The sequence below is a fragment of the Phycodurus eques genome, chromosome 16 (assembly GCF_024500275.1).
Source record: "Phycodurus eques isolate BA_2022a chromosome 16, UOR_Pequ_1.1, whole genome shotgun sequence".
Lineage (NCBI taxonomy): Eukaryota > Metazoa > Chordata > Actinopteri > Syngnathiformes > Syngnathidae > Phycodurus > Phycodurus eques.
In genome coordinates, this window is record NC_084540.1 from 21,828,888 (window position 1) to 21,849,225 (window position 20,338).

Genomic DNA, 20,338 nt, shown 5'->3' on the forward strand with positions numbered 1-20,338 from the left:
AGATTCTAATCGATTGAAATCTTGAATCACCAACGCTAGCTACCTAGCTAGCTTAAACAACAACATGCGACGTGACGCGATCATTTTCTTCTTCTTCCCAGTATGCACGCTATCAAAACAAGCATTTATATGTAGCAGTGAAAATTTATTTTGTCTAATTACATTTCACAGTGTGTACTTTTTACAACGTGGAGGATTGAATCAGTACTTCTAATACTACCGTCGTTTTAAAACATTTTTTTTTTTATAGACGAGTACTTTTGCCACGTGTGGTAAAGTTATTGAGCAACACTCAAATGCATGAATAGCACAGCAGCACTTTTATTGCAACACCTACAGTAACGCTGCACATTTTATTCTTCCATTAAACGTACTGAATTAATAAAAGAAAACAAGTTTTCTTTGACCTTGGTTGTCATCTGGCACTCTGTCTTTGCTGCCCTCTACAGGTGGCAACGATTTTTTTGTTTTAATCCCCATTTTAGCAAGTACGGTTTAGTTTTTCAAGGACGAAAAAGGAAGCGCCGGTCACAAGTATCAGTTTTCTGTAGGTTTATTACTGTAAATTATAAGCAAGGTGACACTTTTCACATGATAAAAGTCAAAATATCACCCATCAGCAGCCACCCCTTGTTCCGAAAGAACTTGGAAAAAAATGCTAACATTTCCCAATATCGGGATTTGAGCATATTGTTAGCCTAATAACATAATTGTTATTAAAAGTTCTTTTTTTTTTTTTTTTTTTACTTGCTGTCACAATATAAATATGAAAAAAAAAAAAAAAAAAAAAGATGTAGATTCTCCATCATCCAGGTCATGGTAATCCTCAAAGGTTGAGAGCCATGGCAACTCTACTTTTCTTGTTTGTTCAATTTGTTGTGCTTTTTCTTGTTTTATGAAACTGTTCCAAACGTTTCGCAGTTAATTCCCTCACTCCTGGTGGAAAACTAATTAGTGCAATACTTGGTTTTGATGTAACATCGGTGGAAAAAGGTGCACTCGCCATTCCCAGTGTGTCGATGCATATTGAAAATGAGGTTGCACAATTACCAAAATAATAATAATAATCCAAAGTTTAAGTTAAACAAACAGCAGCAATCATTAAAAATAAGACCTTCACCCCCCCCCCGAGAAATTCAGCACTTGTCCACAAATTTCCACCTCCTATGTTGTCCTCATAGCCTTGAAACAAACGAAAAGTTAAAAGTCAGCGTGATTCAAAAGTCAAGAACTGAGCAGAATTGGGAAGACGTCGCAAACCTGTTTCAGGAGTTGTGCCCCGAGGTAGTTCTTCGCCACGCTGCTGAGGCTGGACTTGCCCCTCACCTTACACCTGACGTAGCCGTACAGGTTGGCCCCTTGTAACACGAGGCCCATCAGTACAACGGCCTGGGGAGGGAGGCAAAGTTCGAAAGCCGACTCGGACGTGTCATTTCGTGGCATATATTTCTTTGGAGAAACTAACCAGCCATTTAATTTGAAAGGTAAGGATGACGCTGAAGACGAAGACAACCCAGAGGGCGGGAAACACGACGAGGCCGAGCCAGAAGATCTTGGACTCGGCGCTCGTCGTCCGGTTCAAACTGTCAGCCTGTTGAAAAGATCAGCAAAAGGACTTTTGAGGAGCCTCTCTCAAACGCAGTTACATTGAACGACTCAACGTTTTGCTGATATAACGCATCTTTATTGTTTTCCAAACAAGGTCTTCGTTGCATTACGCAAACAGCGGCTCGAAATCCGCTAAGTGCCAGTTTACCTTCCTTGCCTCGAACAGCCAGTGGCTCGTCCCATCCTCGTGGACTTGATTCCACCACCGAAGGCCCACCATCAATCTCCCTGACACGTTCTATAAAATTAAAAAAATATATATAAATATAAGATAATTGTGCTCCGTTTTGATTCATAATATCAGACAGTCCTCCATTCACCTCAAATAAAGCTGGCCCGCTCTCACCTTGACGGTCCAGAAGTCACACGACAGGAGGAGGATGATGGTGACCATGCAGGCGATGAAGTGACTGCTGTAGTAGTCGTACAATAAGTAGACCAAGAGGGCAGCGGTTCGGAAGAACAGATGCAGGAATGACACCACAGGGTGCCTGCAACAAAGAAAAGGATCTTGGCACACGACCCGGGGGCACGCCATTCATTCAAGGTCCCGTATTTTGACAAACCAACTCTTTCGACTATTTGCGATCTAATATTGTCTCAATGTTGCCTCACTAAACATGTGAAATATGAATTCAAATGGTCCACGCATTCCTGAGTTCCAAACTTTTTTTTTTTTTTTTTTTCTGAAACCAGCTCATTGGAATTTCTCGAGCTTATCGACATCACCGGCGAAAATCTTCACGTACCTCTCTGCTCCCGAGCCAGCGCTGTCGACATAACAAATGCGTGTGCTTGCGCAAGTGCAGGCAAATCAGAGGAAAGGGGGCGGACTTAGCCAAATATGGACAAAGCGGATACAAAACTGGGTCAAACAGAAGTAGCTGTCATAGGCGCCTTTTCTGGACACTCGTACGACAAGATAAATGTGTGTGTTTTTTTTTTTTTTTTTTTTTAAAAATGAAACTGACACTTTTATACAATGGCCGTGTTAGTGAGTCACTCTATGGGTTAGGGTAACCCTAACCCTAAATCGTCAAAATATGGGCCCTTTAAGTCATTGCTGCTGCATAATGACAATGTGCCGGACTGAACCATAATAAATACTATACAAATAAATAAGGCAGAATGTTATCATATTGTTATAAGCTGGCTGTATTTTTGCAAAATGCATACAAACAAAGCATTGTACATCGGTGCTGTGATACATCGCTTTTTCGATATCGGCGCATTGCATCATGGGATTGAAATTGGTGATAGGAAGACATTTTCACCTGACTTCGGACTTTTTTGACAAGGTTCCTGTCGTCATCGTCCCCAAAAAGAGGAGCGTTTTGGGAGCTCTGGAGAGAAAGAAAACACAAACAGCTCATCTCCATCTTGCTCATTTGAGTCTGTTCTGAGTATTAAGTTAAATGTGCAGGAAATCGCTCGAAAATAAGCCACGCGTTGTTTCTGAATCGATTACCTGGTGCATTTTTCACAGGTTGGTTTGTACTTGTGGTGTCCCAAACTGCACACGGAAGTGAATTTATAAGCGAACGATCTGCGCATGCGTACATCAACCGCCATGCTTGGAAAAGTACTTACGGCACATCATTTGAGACAAACTACATTAGGACTATATTAGAGCGTTAAGTGAATGTATGCAAAAAACGTACTTATAAAGGTTAAGACTTTTCGTTACTCAGACATGCCACTATTATCATTTAGTATTCTTATATCTGCAGAATTACCTATTTTAACGCAATTAAATGTTTTTTTCAAGTATTTGGACAAAGGGTGTTTCCGTAGAACGTCTCCTGCACATTTGAGTGCGGAGTGTAAACACGGATTTCGTTCCACAAACACGTCCACATACATGAAAGTCATGTGTAAAGTTATAGTTCGTTCAGCACGAAGTTAAGGACAGTCAATCCAATCAAACTACACAGCGTTGTATGTCAAAACACGATATCAAAAAACATTCAATCGGACGGCAAGGCGGATAAAGCCCAGAATTCCAAGAAGTAAGTGAACTCATCACGACCAACACCTCGCGCCACACGCGACCGAGCGTAGGTTTGTACTGCAATTCCGCCCAACCGCGACGTCCTGGTAATTGAAGCGAGCGGACACCAGCGCCTGACGGTCCAAGCTGAGCTGTCAGGAACGCAGAGCCGAGCTACTGCCGCAGCTTGCCCGACACAAGCCACACTCAAGACACCCGGAAGGCACCGACACGTCAAGCGGAGAGAGGAGGGCACCATGAACCGCTTCAAGATCTCCAAGTTCAAAAACACCACACCGAAAATCGCCAAGAAGGATGTGAGTCGTCGACGAGCTTGCGGTGTTTGCTCGTTTTGTAGCGTTAGCATCGCCGCGGTACGCGACTCGACTGTGTTTTGGGTGGGCGGGTGGTGGGCAACGCTGCCTTGTAGTGTTGAACTTCCTGCATTTAGAAGGCTGCGGCCAGCCGTCCATTACAAGCTTCCCGCAGTATATCTTTAACGACAAGAATGGATTTATTTCAGGTTGCAACGCCTTGCGGCGTTCCTCGGCGCGTTATGTAATAGTGGCTGCAAAATCCCAGGAATGTGACAAGAGGTGCAGTGTGTAGTCCTCCGATCTGTGCACACCATCTAAAAGACAGCAGGTGGCGCTCTGCTGCTGCTGCTGCTGCTGCTGCTGCTGCCTACAAACCCGTTGGAAACAATTACGTTGTCAATAACGCACAGCAGTTCTGTCAAATCGGGGACGCGTCCGTGGGAAAATATATGACATGCAGTTATTTTAAAATGAAGCAAAACGAACAAAGAAACAAAACAAAACAGAAATTCAATTCAGGAACTCTGACTCTTGAAAAAGGAACCTAGACACGACATGCAAACATAATTGGGGAGTGTTGATGTATCCATGAAAGGTTATATGAAGTCCACCTCTTTAAAAGAGAACATCTATACATTGCCATTGGTGTATAGTTTGGACTTTTGTTTGACTGGGATGTAAATGCAAGTGTTGAAGAGGCCTCTGCTGAGCAACGTAGAGTGCACTTCCACTTCTTGTTCAGCCTGAGGAACTTCAGCATCAGCTCAATCCTTCCTGTTTCCTTTTCACTCGATTGCGCGATGCTGCTGTTCTAATAACGTAAAAAAAAAGACATTTTCAATAAAACACGTCATACTCACCAGAGATGGGGGTTATTAAATTAGTATTCATTTGGACACAGGGCAGTGTTTTGTTCTTCAAAGTTGCGTGTAACACGTTTTGTTCTGGCCGACCAATCGGAGGCTGGGAAAAGGGCGACGTCATCGAGGGCCAGCTCGTCGGCCTTGCGAGGACGTGTTTGAAAATGGGATCGGTTGAAGAAGCGCACACATTGACACGGCAACGCGCGGAGGCTGACGTGGCAGCCAAGAGAAACGCAACCGAATGAAAAGAACAGAACAGACTGCTGGGAATAAATCCGTCAAATTGAATTGAACAAATATTGGAATGGAGGTGGGTGCTTTTGAGGCTTTTCAGGCAAGCAGAGAAGACAAGAACGCCAAGCTCTCGGGTGGCGATCCCTGCGTCTGAGTTGCGTCATTGCTGCAACATGCGGCTTGTGTCCTCTTGGAATTGCAGGGATGGATCAACGACGTCCGCGGCGGCTCCTTCGCCTGCCAGGGAAACCGCATCAAGGCCAGCGCCGAGCTGCTGGCCTACAACACGGAGCGGGCCGGTAAGAAATCCCTTAGGGCGCGCTCGCTAATTTATCGAGCTGAAGCGCCTCAGCTCACTTCAACGTTGCTCCAAGGTTCACTGGATTGTATTGAAAACTGAGCGCGGGTTCACTTGTGTAATGGACGAGTTTAATAGAAACCTGCTTAATTGGGAGTTCCTTAGTGAATGTTTTGACTTTGATGGGGAGTGCGTGCTGCTTGAATTCTGCCTAGCAACAAGAGGAACCACCAAACACGTGAGCAGGGGAAAAAAAAAAAAATCAGATTTTTCTTCGTAAAACCCAGACGTCTCCCATGTTTATGTACGAGAGCGCCGTCGGAGAACGTGGACGCCGACGGCTATTGCACGTTTGAAACTCGCGACGTGTTTACAGGCGGCGGCGTGCTGGGCGTGACGACCGTCAAACCCGCGGCGGATGGACGATGGAGCGTCAGCCAGATCGCCTGTCATTCTGGTACTTTTTTTTTTTTTTTTCCCCCCCATCCTTCCAAAATTTAACAGACACTTATCATGCATTTTTCTTTCTTTCGGCCGCCTCACTGTTTAAAACGCGTCTCTGGTAGTGGTAATAACATGCCTGTGATGTGCTTTCGGCAAAATACAGAAAATGGCCGTGAACACAGCTCGTTACGCAATTCAGTTTTCTGTTACAAACTCCTGGTTCATAAAAGATGCACAGTTCAAGTATTTAAAAAAAAAAAGAAAAAAGAATACATTCTAGATGTAAAAGGTTTTAAATACCACCGCAAACACTACACAACAACGCGTTTATAAATTTTATAAATGGAAAATAGCACATTCACCAGACTATTCCGAGAGGCCTGAAAAAGCAAAAAAGGCTTTTCGGTAAAATATTGAAATGTTGCCTACAGATGTCTTAACCGATGACGACTGTGGGCGGGGCCAGGGTGTTGCCGCGAGGCGAGCGCACCTTCTGTGTGTCAAAGCAAAATTCAGAGCGAGTGAAAGGACAAAAGATTTACTTGGTTGTTTAATGTGACACTCGCCGGGTGGGAGAGCCGACTTTTTGTCGTCAAAGCCATTAAAAAGTTGATTTTCCATGACGTGCCGCCTTTCTCCGTCAGATCTGGTGACCGACTTGGACTTTTCTCCGTTTGATGAGAGTCTTCTGGCAACATGCTCTGCAGATGAAACAGTGAGCTCGACTTTTCTTTTTCTTTTTTTTTTTTTTTTTTACCTCATAGTGGATGTTAGGACACTACTCCTTCAATTCTGCCTAGCAACAAGGGATGGACGAAAATCTTAACTTCTAAAACTTCTAAAACATAATAATAAATTCATAATAGTTGTCTGATTATTGTGTATGTCCCCCCTCCACTTCACTTCAGCGGCGGTGTATGAGAAGCTGGCTTGGATATAAAATTTGGGCTCGCAACAATTTGGGCTCGCAACAAAATCAATTGGCCCAGCAACATCTCGTCACTGGCTGAACTTGTAAATTGTAAATTGGAGTCCTCGTAGGCGAAGATGCTGCACGTATTCCGTATTATTTGTATGACGTGACCTCGCAGGTGAAGCTGTGGCGTTTGCGCCAACCAGAGCTGGAGCGGCAACCCCTAGCGCCGGAGGTCACCCTCGGACCCGGCCGGGGACGGCCGGAACTTGTGCTCTTCCACCCGACCTCTTCCGGGCTGCTGGCCGTCGGCGCCGCCAAGGGTCCGCTCGTTTGGGACACGGACCGCCGGGATGCGCCGCTCGCAGGTTAGTCACGACTTGTCCGCTGTGGCGTGCAAAATCGGAAGCCATCCGGGAGGTCGACTATTGAGACAAAAATATTGAGACGCTCGAAGGGAGTTGGACATGTGCGCGTATAAACAGACCGGCTCACCCACATTCATACTTGTGTCCAATTTAGTCTTTATTTAATCCAAAATGTTTGTTCTTAGAATGTGGGAGGAAGATACCTAACGTTGTAAAATACAGTGGAACTGAATGGTTCTCAATGTGTGGCTCCCTCTAGTGGCGCGCGAAGAATCACGCCGTTAAATGTTCAAACTGAGCCTTATGTTTCAGTGACTTCAATTTAATATTTGTCAAGTACAGTTCAGTTGTATTTAACTTTTAAGTAAAGATTGATTTACACACCACCAAACAAGAATGTAAATAAAAGAAGTATACATGCACAAATAATGATGATATTGTCTCAATTTAATCACGAAATGTGCTTATTCAGTGGGACATCTGGTGCTGTTTCGTTGAACACAAATACAATACAATATTGTATTGTACGAATGGCGACAGGTGGGTTTATAATACTTATATGCACCTTGTGCCAATTAGTCAAATAGCATTTGAGTGTTGTGCCTGTCACTGTATGTCGTTGGCATTGAAAGATGACCAAAGATAGATTATTTCTAGTAAATTCATAAATTGGAGGATTATGTCGGTGTCGCTGCCATTCCATTTGACATTTGCCGGCGGTCGAAAAGTCCTTTTTGATCCCGTCTGCTGCCTCATTCTTGTAAGAGCGCACTTTCGCTGCGAGCTACGACCGGTTGTCTTGACGACGCAGAACTTCACGGGGCGTCCTAATACTTTTGTCCATGCAAGTGTTTGTCTTGCACTCGCGTTGTGTTTCTTTGCTGTTTGTCCGCGACGACAGAAAGCGAGTCGTCGTCGTCGTCGTTGTCCTGTTTTGTTGTTGTTGTTTTTCTTTGGTTGTTGCTGTGGTCTCGTTCCGACTGACGCCGCCTACGTTTTGCAGCCCTGTGGCTCCACGTTTGCGAGCAGCAGAGGTAAACCTTTGGTTTTGCAAACACCCCCCCCCCCCCCCCACACCATTATCAACCCCCCCACCCCACCACCTCCAAATACTCACCACTGGCCTCAGGATGTGTTCGCTACGGCCACACGTAAAGCCTCTTTTACACGCAGACCCACAAAATGGCCGCGGCGGAGCCGGAACCGAAGAATTGATTGGCTTTCCCACGGCGACACGGGAGACGTCATTGAGGATCGCCTCTCTCGCGCGCTGCTGAAATGCATTCCCGTACACAACTGAAATGTTCTCACATACACTTTTACTCACGCGCCCTCATAAACGCACAACACGGGAGGAAAAACGTTGGACAATGTGTAAAAGGGGCTCCCCTCACCCCATGACAGCTGCCTGCTGATTTCTCTCCTTGCTACCATGGATCCTTTTCTCTTTGGATTGTTAAATATCTACAAGTTTTCCTGTAAATGTCCCCTTTTTATGCCTTAAAGGAGACATATTATGCTTTTAAAAAAAAAATCAGTTCCCAGGTGTCTTAATAACATGTTTGTGACAAGCACTACTGGGCCAATGGCCGGGACGGCCTTTGAGCTAGGGCGTTGCGACGAGGCGAGCGGCTTCAGTTTGCGGAAGTGTAGCTCAGAGTGTGAGTTAAAAAAAAAGAAAAAGTCTTTGTGAAGACAATAAAATCATTTTTACTCATGGAGGCAGCACTTCAGCCGCTCCTCTCCGCACACTTCAGAATTAGAATCAGAATCAGAATCAGAATCATCTTTATTTGCCAAGTATGTCCAAAAAACACACAAGGAATTTTTCTCCGGCAGTTGGCACTTGTCAATAAGTGCATGACTGGCTTCGACGTGGGGCCTCGCACCTGTGGGGATTTCTGCATTTCAGACTGTCTCTTGAAAGTGGCTCTGAATCTTCACCCAGCAAAGTGCCCAAGTCCTGGGCAGAGAAATGGAATTTGACGAGGGGGAGGTTATTATGCGCACGAGCCGCGTCGGAACGTCGCAGTTATGCAAAATTGAGAATGTCTCTTTCACGGACACATTTTTAGAAATACTTTTACGCAACAAAAGATGGACTTGCTTGTTTGATTTGAGACTCCAGAGACCCACCGATTTGTCGTACGAGCCAATAAAGAGTCATGTTTCCATAATATGTCCCCCTTAAGTTGGAGTGTTGTGTGTTAACAAGTGCACATGTCATGGCTTCTCCTGCGAAGCATCACAAAAGCCACGCAAGCGACTCTCCGCTGTGCTCACCTGTGAATGCGGTCTTGCCCAAACTGGAAGGACGCATTCTTTCATTCATTCATTCATGATGTGGCTTGTGCTATATTTTGTTGTTGTCTTTCTTCATATCCTAACACTTGGCATGGCGTTTTTACGAAGACCTCTGTGAATGCGGATGGCGATAATGACGATCCCCCCGTGTGGTGTGTTCAGTTCTGGAGGAGCACGGCGAGCGGCTGCAGAGTCTGAGCTGGAAACGGGACGGTTCCCTGCTGGCTTCCACCTGCAAGGTGAGCACGAGCCGCCGCCGCGCGGCAAAGACGTTCGGGTGGCGAAAGAAAACAAACCATTCTATGTCATTTGCCCAAGGGCAAGAGCGATTGAGAAAACAGTTATATAATTATCCCAACGTATCAGAAACTGAAAATGAAATTCCAATTCAGTGTTAAAGCCATTACTCAGCATTTTGATCAATATTTAACGTTAATGACACTTTTTGAGCGACGACACTTACTACTTCAGTTCCAAACGTTTGCAATGGGTCAGTTTTTCATCATCCAAAGGTGTCAGGAACAAACAAACAAACATTTTCATTGGGGGCTGGGGGAAAAAAATCTCACTATTAATCCCATTACTAACCGATTCAAGCAATAGCGGATTACACTTTTCAACGTCACCCACTCATTTAAAAACAAAGCTTTGCAATGGGTCGTTTTGACCCACAACATAACAGGAGAGTTAAATTTTTACATGGTTCGTTTCCTGTGGAGTTAATAAAGGTTTCAGAGGTGATTATTTTGTACCCCAAATTTGGTTGTGATCAACTTTTGTGGTTCCACTATCCTTTGTGTGTGAATCGTAATAAATATGCCCGGGTTGCCTCGGTTGAATGTTCACTCTACTTTTTGCCATTGCAGTATTTGAACACTAGATGGAGCTGTTTAGCCACACGAATTCAGGTTGCTGGCGCTGTCAAAATGTTAGGGAACGCCATGAAAACATGATGAGGGATGACTTCCCTCCAAAATGTACACAGACTGCATCGCACAGATTAGCAATCCGGGATCGGTTATTGGAATTATTTTCTAAAGTGGGGGGAAGCATAAACATGTTATGGTCAGTTTGGGAAGATTTGCTTTGACCTCACCTGACTCCAGCACACTAGGTGAACGAACACATTATGATTGGGAAAAGCCGCAAGAGCGAAAGTTTTTGCGTGTCCACGTGGGCCGTTATTCGAGGCGTCATCAGGGACGCGTGGCGTTGCTCGCAGGGATTTCCGCTCGCTTGTTAAGATTTTGGGAGGAGAGCGCGAGCTGCTGTGGCTTTTATGAGCAGCGAGATGGAAGCGAGGAACATTATTAACAAGTCGCCAGTGGTTACTATTTCATGTAAACTAATTGCAAAACAGAACGTGGATGCCGTGCCCCAATTAATCGCTGTGTGCATCATCCACCTTTACACACAAATCCTGTTTGCAAATGGCGACCTGAGTTTTTCCCTTCAGGCAAAGTGACTTCCGGCAACTTGTTTACCGTACTCCCTCAAATAGTGTTTTTTTGACTACTTGTTTGCTGCGTTTCATCAAATAGTGGCCTCCGCTCTAATAAATGCCACGCCCCAATTAATCTCTGTTTGCATTTGCCACTTGAATACATAAACGTTATTAAATATACTATACTAAATTATACCTCCTTTTTTTTTTTTTTTTTTTTTGCTGCGTTTCCTCAAAGAGTGGCCTACACTTTTATTGACGCCGTGCCCCAATTAATCGCTGTCTACCTTTTCTCACTTTAGCACCTAAATCACGTATTCTTCCCCTGAGGAAAAGTGACTTTTGGTCTCTTGTTTGGCGCATTTCCTCAAATAGTCAGCAATCCTCAGCTCCACATGCTGGTTTCCGTAGAAAACAGGGCGCGCACTGTTGGCGAGTTTACGTCAACTGTGGAACTCGACACAAACGCAAACAGACGTTGATTGACGTGAAAATGAGCCCCGAAGTGTAACTGAGTGACGTGTGATGGTCTTAATTGCCCTTAAATCCGAAAGGACGTCCGTCCGAAATGCCCCGAGTCCGTCCGTTTAACACGTTCTGATTGTCAGCTCGATCCGATTTGTTTGTCTTTGCCGTGACAAGAAACAAATGAGGCCGTCAGCATCACGGGTCACGTCCCGGTCACGACGTTGACCTCCACGGGGTAATCGTCCTCGTCAGCGCCGCCTGCCTCGATGGAGGAGGTGGCACCTTGAACAAAACGTTGGGGTAATACAAGCCAAGATCAGAGCTGGGGGGGGTGGTTGGGCGCTCGGGGACCACCGAGATTCTCTGTTGTCATTTAACCCAAACGCCACCTTTCGATCTCTCCAATCCGGTTTATTAAAGCAAATAGGGCCTGCGCACATGTGGGTCCAAGCCCCATTGGGTAAATATTGGGGGAAAGAAGGGAAGGCTACCACCCCAGAGTCATGATGGGATCACAACTGCCCTTGTTTGGATCTCCAGATGTTTCTGAGAAAGAGCCCATTCGTGATTTATTCGAATGAAGGAAGTGGACCACGCAGGGCGCTGCTGTTTTGCTGCGAGGTGTGACGAGATATCGGCGCCCGCTTGTACCCCACCTTCGCGTTAAAAAGCCGCATTGTACCCTGGTTCCTCCCGAGTTGCCAATCACCTCCGGGCGTGTAACCGTGGGAGACTGCAGCCGGTTGTCCGGCAGCAAAGTGTGTTTGGGGAGCAAAGAGCGCTAGCGCCCCATGATTGAAGATCCCCCATCCTCTTTGTGTGTGTTTCCATACAAGCGAAAATTGTGTACAGCACAGAGCGAGGAAAACTCATTAAGAAATGCCTGTGAGTAAGACCCTGTCGCTTTGGTTAAACAGCTGTTGCGTCTGGACGCGCGCACACACACACACACACACACACACACACACACACGCGTTGTGTGTCATAGGGCTTCCGAGGGTGTGTTTGCTCAACGGACACATCTGTAAGTGAGCCGACCCTCATCGGAGTGTTTGCGCAAGCAGACAGTCGCTTGTCGTCCGGAGATGGCGGGCCGATCGCAAAACTTTCTCAAACAGAAAGTGGACGCCGTGCCTCAATGAATCGCCAGCCGCATCACTTGAATTCCTAAACGCTGCGTGTCAAATGAAATGGAGGCCTCCTATTTTCCCCTTCACGAAGAGGGACTTTTGGCAGCTTGCTCACCGCATTTCCACAAACGGTGGCCTTTGGTTTCATAGATGCCGTACCCCAATGAATTGCCCACACCGTTGGCCACTTGAATGCAGAAAAAGTGCACGTAACATGGACGTCTCTTTTTTGGGCTAAAGAAAAAGTAGCTTTTTGCAACTGTATTTCGTCTAATTGTGGCTTCTAATAAACGCCGTGCCCCAATTAATCTCCGGGTACGTTGTCCACGTGGTTAAATAAACTGCACGTCAAATGGACGCTTCCTTTTTTCCCTCTCAGGAAAAGTGACTTTTGACAACTTGGGTACTCTTTTCCCTCCAATATTGGCCTGTGCTTTAATAGATGCCACGCCCCAATTAATCACCGTCTGTCTGCATTGCATCACTTGAATGAGTAAATTATACTTGTCAAATGGAGGCCTCCCTTTTTCCTCTCTCACTCAAAGTGACTTTTGACAACTTGGGTACTCTTTTCCCTCAAATAGTGACCACCGCCTAATAAATAGATGCCACGCACCAATTCATAAGGAAATATTGTCATACTAAATATGTATGTTGTTCAGGATTAGGTCACAGCTGAGGGGCATCATATCTGTGGGTGGTCTTGCCTGTATATATACACACACACACACACACACACACACAGAGTTGATTAGCGTGGGGAAACTCTCTTTACCCATCCTCTTGAAGAATAACGTTCATCAAAGAAGGTAAGAAAAAAAATCAGTCCATCAGTTATCAAAAGTAACATTTTTCTTTCTCAAAGAACGCGCCCGACGGCATCACATCTCTTTGCCCGACGTGAGCGAATGTATAGCGCGCCCGCCTTGTGTCCGAGCGGTCACACGATGCCGAGCGACGCCGTTCGTTGCGACGCGTGGCCCGGTCACAGCCGGATCTCATTAGGCTCCATTTCCTCCCAATCGGGCGGGATCCCGCTCTCTGATCGGCCGCTGTGATTGATGCCGGAGCCGACGGGGGAAGGGGTTCGCCGAGAGGTCGCGTCATTGCTAATAATGAGTCGGCGTACGATCACGCTGATAGATGAAGAAACTTTCTGGATCTGTTGTCTGAGATACAACAGGGGGGAGGAAGCTAGCATGGAGTATCCTAAAAATGTTAATCGTGTAAACCGTAAATATACCACAAACGATGATCCCAAAACAGTTTCATATCATTTCAAGCTCATATTAAAAATGAATGACTTAAAAATAAATGAATGTGTAACTTCCACTAACAATCCAGGCTAAATGTAGCTCCTCCCCAATATATCAAGCTCATCTCTGAGTGGAGATGTACCACTTAAAAATGCTTTCTTGACACCGATTGCAAGCTTTGCCAGCATCTTTTGGCATCTTGGGCAATTTGGGAAAGAGCATAGAAACTGCAAATAGTGTTTATTTTTTGTTTTTGTTGTTTGTTTTTTAGCAAATAGGAAAAAAAAACTGAAATAGTGAACCGCAAATATAAGGGGTATTTCTGGTCAGATAAAGTGCAATATGATATTTAGCCGCGTGAGATTCAGGCTCTCAAGTTCTTCCATATCCTCAAGGATCTGGTTTTGTGCATGCTGGTGCAGAAAAGGGGCCTTCCCCAAAGTGTTCCCACAAGGTTTAATGCATTTAACTGTCCAAAAGTGCAAGGTTTAGCCTAAACCTTGACTGATTAAAAGGCCCAAAGGCTTTTTCCCATCATGTGTATTAAACAAAATAATTGATAATATTACTGTTATCCCTGCAGGACAAGATGCTGCGAGTGTTTGACCCGAGAGCCCAACTGAAAGCAGTTGAGGTGAGTATCGGTTCTTCGACTTTGGGTTGACTTTAAAAGTCAGAGCTCCTCATCCGTCATCACGCGAAACTCTTCCGACCGCGGCGGTCTCCTCTCGCGCCGCTCCCTCCGCTTAATGAAAACTGCACCCGCCCATCAGCGACGACTCGCTAAAACGCGCCGAGTGTTTGCGCTTTGCTTGGCAAAGACGAGATCTACGACGCTGATCCAAGCGGCGTTCAGCGGAAGACCTCCCTTGTTGTTTACATTTCGCTCATGCGGCCGTGCCTCGACTTGTGAGTTTCGTTTGTTCAGTAACCGAGCTTGTAACCCAATTTCGTCGTATATCAAATCACTCTTCCCAATTGAAATGAATTGAAATGCGCTCACTTTTTTTTGCGTGAGACGAGCCAGGCTCGAAAAACAGCTGATGTTAGCAAGAAAAGAAATACTCAAATGTGATGTAATTCTTTTGACAAAACCTGTCACAGACACCTGAGACCTGTTTGAAATTGCGAGAATGCATCACGTTTCTCCTTACACCACGCCGTCGCCCTACTATGACGGACCCGTCGAGGTTTACTGTTCCAAACCGTCCTGTGGCGAGCTGGACTTAACTGTGCTCGCTCGGTGGAGATGTGGCTTTCGAGTCTTCTGCAGCGAAACTGTAAAGTTACAAAAATTAAAAAAATAAATAAATAAATAACACGACGTTCTTCGTCCTCCCGCTCGCTCGTGAGCCTCGGCCGACCAAAGAGGGAGCTCGGCGTGGCCCGCTGAGTCAGCAAACGCTGTCTGAGTGCCTCTGTTCTAGCCACATGGCCTCAGCCCAAATCAAATTGATTCGAGGCTTGATATATTTCCGCTTTGGTCTGCTGCTTCTGCTTAGTCAGGTGGCGGCTTCATTTTGAGATCTGTCTGAAAGCAGAAATGTCTGAAGAAGATCAGATGTGCGCGACTCCCTCACTTCCCTATTAACGTTTGCTCAAATGGGCTGAAAAAGGTGCGGAGATTGACGCAGGGAAATGTGATTCGTCAAGTCATTTAGATGTGTAGCGGAGCATGAAGTGTTGGTTTCTATGCATTACTTCAGTACTGGTTCACTGGTAGCTGTAAGGAGCATTGTGCATTTGGGCCTTTTTGTGCTCACGTTACATTTAGTTGAATAAAAACAACCCAGTTAAAGCTCACCATTCATTCCGGTCTATCACCAAAAGAACACTATACCGACAGTGAAGCATTTAGGAGGCGGCATCGCGCCTTGCGGCTGTTTTTCTAAAGCTGGAGCTGGGGCCTCAGTCAAGGTGGAAGGAATTAGGAACGGTACCAAATAGCAGTCAGTGTTAGCGCAAAACCTTCAGCCTTCTGATAGAAAGCAAAACAAATGTCAAGAAAGGCCTACCGGAGCATCTGACATCTTTTTAGCGTTAATTAGAGGCGCTTGAAACGGGGGAAGGTGCGTGCGAAAGTTGGAATGCGATTGGTGAATTCTGAACACGGCTCCATCCCCAGTTATAAGGGGGTGCACACTTGTGCAATCACATTATCTCAGCTGTTTGTTTTTGCTGCGTCTCGAAAATAAATAAATAATGAAAAGGATTTCAATTAAGCTGCGGACGTTATCGGTGACATTGATGGTGGAAAAAGTTTGAAAATGATTTATCTTGGTCTCATTTTTTTTGGTTCCACAAAAACCTGGCATTTGAACAGGGGTGTGTAGACTTTTTATATCCACTGTGTGATAGTTCCGTTGTAAACGGAGGACCCCCGGTGTATTTTGTTGAGGGACATTTGCCGGAAAAAATGCGTTTGAGCGGTGAAGTCCTTTTATAAATCTCTGACATGGATATGTCATATTTCGTCGCGTTTTACCAAAGCTCACTTTGAAACAATGGAAATCATTCCGCCATATTCGCAGCTACAGCCGACAGCCTTTATGCTTCACGAATCTTAGTTCAAACTGAGACATTACGAGACACCTCAGCAAGGCTGCGTTTCACGGGCCGACTCTCGCCGAGCGCTAACGTTTGCGGCGTACGAGGCGAAAGCAGCTCAGCTTTGGTGCATAATTGCGTTCACCGCTAATGGCCTCGGAAAGTTCTGTTCGGCGACGAGGTGTCCAAGATCATGACACTCCATTTGTGGCGACCGGTCTCCCGCTTCCCTTGATGGAAATGTAATGAATTGCGGATGGTTCCTTTCGGGTGGCCAGCTCTGAACTGGCGTCTCGCGTAGCCAGGTGGTGTAAATATAGACTGTAATTATGGCCTCGCTCATGCTGTATTTATGGGAAATAAGACTGCGCCGGGTAATTAAGGTCTCGGTGTACGCTGCCATCTGTAATCAGTACAGTGTGTAAGAGTACGGTCATAGAGACGGTTGTATTTAGGTCGCTGGAAGACTTTTGGGCTTTGTCCCACAACTGAGAGACAATTTGCGATCATCTGGTCCCGACTGGTCTGTTTCGGGCTTTCGCAGCCATGATGAGAATTCCGGGCGACATTTGGAATACTTCTAATTTGCCAGACAGATATGATCAGCGACCAACAACTGCGGCAATAAATAAAATACTCCACAGACATGAAGGCATGAAGATGGACTGGTCATATTCTACCACTGCCACCACGATCCACCGGTTTTGGAGAAACGTAAGTGGTAGAAGACGGCCATCTGATGAAACGGCTCGATGGCGCCACTTGGGAACATCTCGGGTCCAGGACTGTCCTCATGTCTGAGGAGAGGCTGATCTCACCAGAAATGTATTCGTAGCAACACAAAGGAACCTTTGTTTTGCTGTATTTTGATTATTCGTGTACTTTTTCCTCCACCGTCTTCTTCCTTGTAGCGACCATCTTAACTCGACCTCCCGATCCAAACACGTACGATACGACTTTTTCCAGATACAAGACGTCGTTTCGATGTTCTTTTTTTTTTTTTTTTTTTAACTTTGACTTGTGACAATCTGACATACGAGCACTGTGACGGTAGCGAACTCAGCTCAATTCACAACGAGCGGCGGTTTGTCAGCTAGTGAACAATTCTTGGAAAAAAGAAGCTTCAAGCTATTTATTGCCACATCCAATCGAGGTTTAATGTCAAACTCACCATAGAAGGGAACAAACATAAACAAAAAGAGAATTTCACGTTGTGTGCTGAAAACAGCCACAGGATTTTCAATCCACTAGCTTAATGCTAACATATAACATATTTTCATTATTTTCTGCGAAAAACGACGAATATTACCGCAGTTTGCTGACTCACTCGCATCTTAAGGCACCACTGTATTAGGTTTTAAGGATATGCGCCTTGATTTCTATGTTGTCTTACTGTATTTTATTGTTTTTATTTTGCGTTTGCTGACTGTTCAATTGTTTATGCAAGTGTGAGCTTGTGCGTATAGCACATGTTCCTAAAATTACAGTCCTGAAAATACCCCTCATAGTTTTGGTCCGGCGCTGGCCGCAGAGCCGTCGATCTGCGGTTGCTGGCAGAAAGGGAAGACGGAGGGTGGGGGGGAAGAAACAGTTTGCCGGACTTTTGGGGTCCTCGATTCCTTCTGTTTGGCACGAGCTTCTGGTGCTCTGGGTGAAATTAGAGCGCACCACAGACTGGAACGGGTTCGGAGTACACGAGCGAGTGAAAACGGTGCAGGGCCGATGAAAAGCGTAGCGGTTTGACTCGTGTACGTAGGCCAGGAAAAAGAAGCGTCACTCCAGGTGCCGTCCTTCGTAACCCTCCGTGAGCTGTCTGGAAGGTGGCTCTTCATAGCAGATTCCTCACCTGGAAAATTTGGAGTCCACTACGGTTCATGTGTCCATGATGTCCTTAGATGAATTGGAGAGAGCGCAGCGACTCTGTCTGGGTCTATGCTCGGCGAGCTCATTGCAGGTCGCGTCACCTCCAGCCTTGCCCCCCAAAAAGAAAAAATAGCACTTGATGATAGTTTACTTGATAACAACTTTCAGTAATGACATAATTGAATACCATTTAAAATAATTCCACCATTTTTGTCACACTTCATTCATTGAATGGCCATTGCGCTGTTCTTTCTGGCCAACCGGAGGCAGTATAAGACAGACAGATGGATATGCCGTTCATTGAGACATCTCAACTCCTCCGAGCTCATCGGTACGGCACTAATATTAGTTGTTTTGCAGAGGATAAAGTATATACGACTGTGAGGACCGTGATATTGTCTTTCTACATTTGTTGCTGCATCATTTGTGTTCAGTGTGCCGCTTAGTGTTATACCGCTGCAACATAAATGCTAATTATCATTAAGCTAAAGGACTGAAATGCTCAGATATCCTCATGTTGACTTCCGCTGTGAGTGTTTTTATGAAGTACTTGACTCGACTTGGCATATTTTACAGCCAAATACAAGGAAGTGTGTCGGTGCAGTATGTCCAATAGACGTAAAACCTGACATCGGTCTCGCTGAAGTTTGAAAAATACCTTTCCCAGCCGTAAAAACATTTCGGTATTTTGCCGTACCCAGAAGAACATATTCCAATGAGCGTTTTACCTCCCTCAGAAATGTGAGTGTTTACAGTTTGTAAGGCCTAATGCTAACAGTGCGGGGATGTGGAGTCAACACTGTGAAAATGTGAACTTTTATGGCAGTAGACAGGAGCACATTCCAAGAATCACAGGCTGCTTAATTCCAAATTGTTCATCAAAGTCTCCATGGCGTAGCTGCACGCATTTGTACTTCATTAAATGTTCTTGAATCGTTATAGGGACAATTGACAATCAATTAATAGTTATTTTTCAAACGTTGTTTTAATGGGCTAGGAGAATCTTTCTCTGATTATTCGGAATGCAGTTTTGTGCTATTGCGGGGGTTTGCGTGGATTTCGTGTTGTTTCGTCTTCAGACAGAAAACAAGTTGAGACTGAATCAACAGTTCCTCATTCACTTCAAGAACAATCAACAGAAGTCTGAACGGTATTGATTTGGAGTCCATCCCCCACATCTTGAGTGAGTTACAAATATTTTCAATGCTCTGTGTTTTGAAAAATGGTCCAGTTTTGACTCGATACAATGCCGAAGGCGGCACGGTGGACGACTGGTTAGCTTGTCTGCCTCACAGTTCTGAGGACCGGCGTTCAGATCCCGGCCCGTGCCTGCCTGGGTTTTCTCCGGGCACTGCGGTTTCCTCCCACATCCCAAAAACATGCGCGCGTGGTTGATTGGAGACTCTAAATTGCTCGTAGGTGTGAATGTGTGCGCCAATGGTTGTTTAGTTCTATGTGCCCTGCGATTGGCTGGCGACCGGTCCGGGGTGGACCCCGCCTCTCGCCCGAAGATGGCTGGGATGGGCTCCGGCACGCCCGCGACCCGCGTGAGGATGAAGCGGTACAGTAGATGGATGGATGGACAATGATGAAGAGAGAGCGTGTCAAAGACGATGACACGAAACCACGAATGTGCCGATTTCTAAATTCCCCATTCAGGGAACGTGTCGAATCGGTATCTGAACTGGTCAGTTAACATCTTCCACCGACAAAACGGACCCTGTTCATCCCGTCGTTCGTCTCCTGGAATTACCGGGCCAACGTGATGGAGCTGTTCGAAAGGTTTTGTTTGTGCGCTCTGGGCTTTCGCTCACGTGGGTGCAGGCCAGCCGCCAGAGACGCGTGTGTTGTTTCTGAGCGGAGGCCTCATTAAAGTATTGGCTGCTCTTAAGGGCCTCCCAGCCCACATGTGGGTGACAGCTGGTTACAGAGATGGTTGACAATTTGCTCTTTCCTCCAGCTGCAGGCAGGACTCGGCAACATGTGAATATGTCTGTCAACTGTCAGTCACACGCTTTAGTGATGGGGTCAACGTCAACAAATAGTCACAGTTTGCAAATTGTATATGCAATTATTATGTAGTCATTTACTGCCATGAAATAAGTATGCACCATCTGCTCGGTGCATGAGCTCATCCCACAGAGTAATGACCCAATTTACACAGTTTCCATCCTAATCTTTAGGAAGGGCAAAGAAATGAATCATGACGCTGACATGATTTTTCACGTCATTTTGACAGACGTGTGCTTCTTTTGCAATCGTATGTGTGTTTTTTTTATCCAAACTTTGCA

The 20,338-nt window shown here is 45.6% G+C and overlaps 2 protein-coding genes across 2 annotated transcripts in view; one reads left to right on the forward strand and one right to left on the reverse strand.

Annotated features, from left to right (window-relative positions):
• Positions 1-537: 537 nt before the first annotated feature.
• LOC133414532 (Golgi apparatus membrane protein TVP23 homolog B-like) lies at positions 538-4,026 on the reverse strand. The gene is made up of 7 exons (XM_061699956.1): positions 3,077-4,026; positions 2,883-2,951; positions 1,955-2,099; positions 1,757-1,846; positions 1,466-1,591; positions 1,261-1,389; positions 538-1,182 (listed from the first exon to the last, which is right to left on the reverse strand). The coding sequence occupies exons 1-7, from the start codon at positions 3,178-3,180 to the stop codon at positions 1,165-1,167; spliced, it is 681 nt and encodes a 226-aa protein (XP_061555940.1). The 5' UTR covers positions 3,181-4,026; the 3' UTR covers positions 538-1,164.
• The window catches only part of LOC133415148 (coronin-7-like), a 93,404-nt gene continuing 76,689 nt past the window's right edge, over positions 3,624-20,338 (forward strand). Inside the window, 7 exon segments of the mRNA XM_061700978.1 lie at positions 3,624-3,915; positions 5,215-5,311; positions 5,687-5,767; positions 6,399-6,469; positions 6,846-7,035; positions 9,502-9,578; positions 14,221-14,271. Of these exon segments, the coding sequence (XP_061556962.1) occupies positions 3,856-3,915; positions 5,215-5,311; positions 5,687-5,767; positions 6,399-6,469; positions 6,846-7,035; positions 9,502-9,578; positions 14,221-14,271 (627 nt within the window). The 5' untranslated portion in view covers positions 3,624-3,855.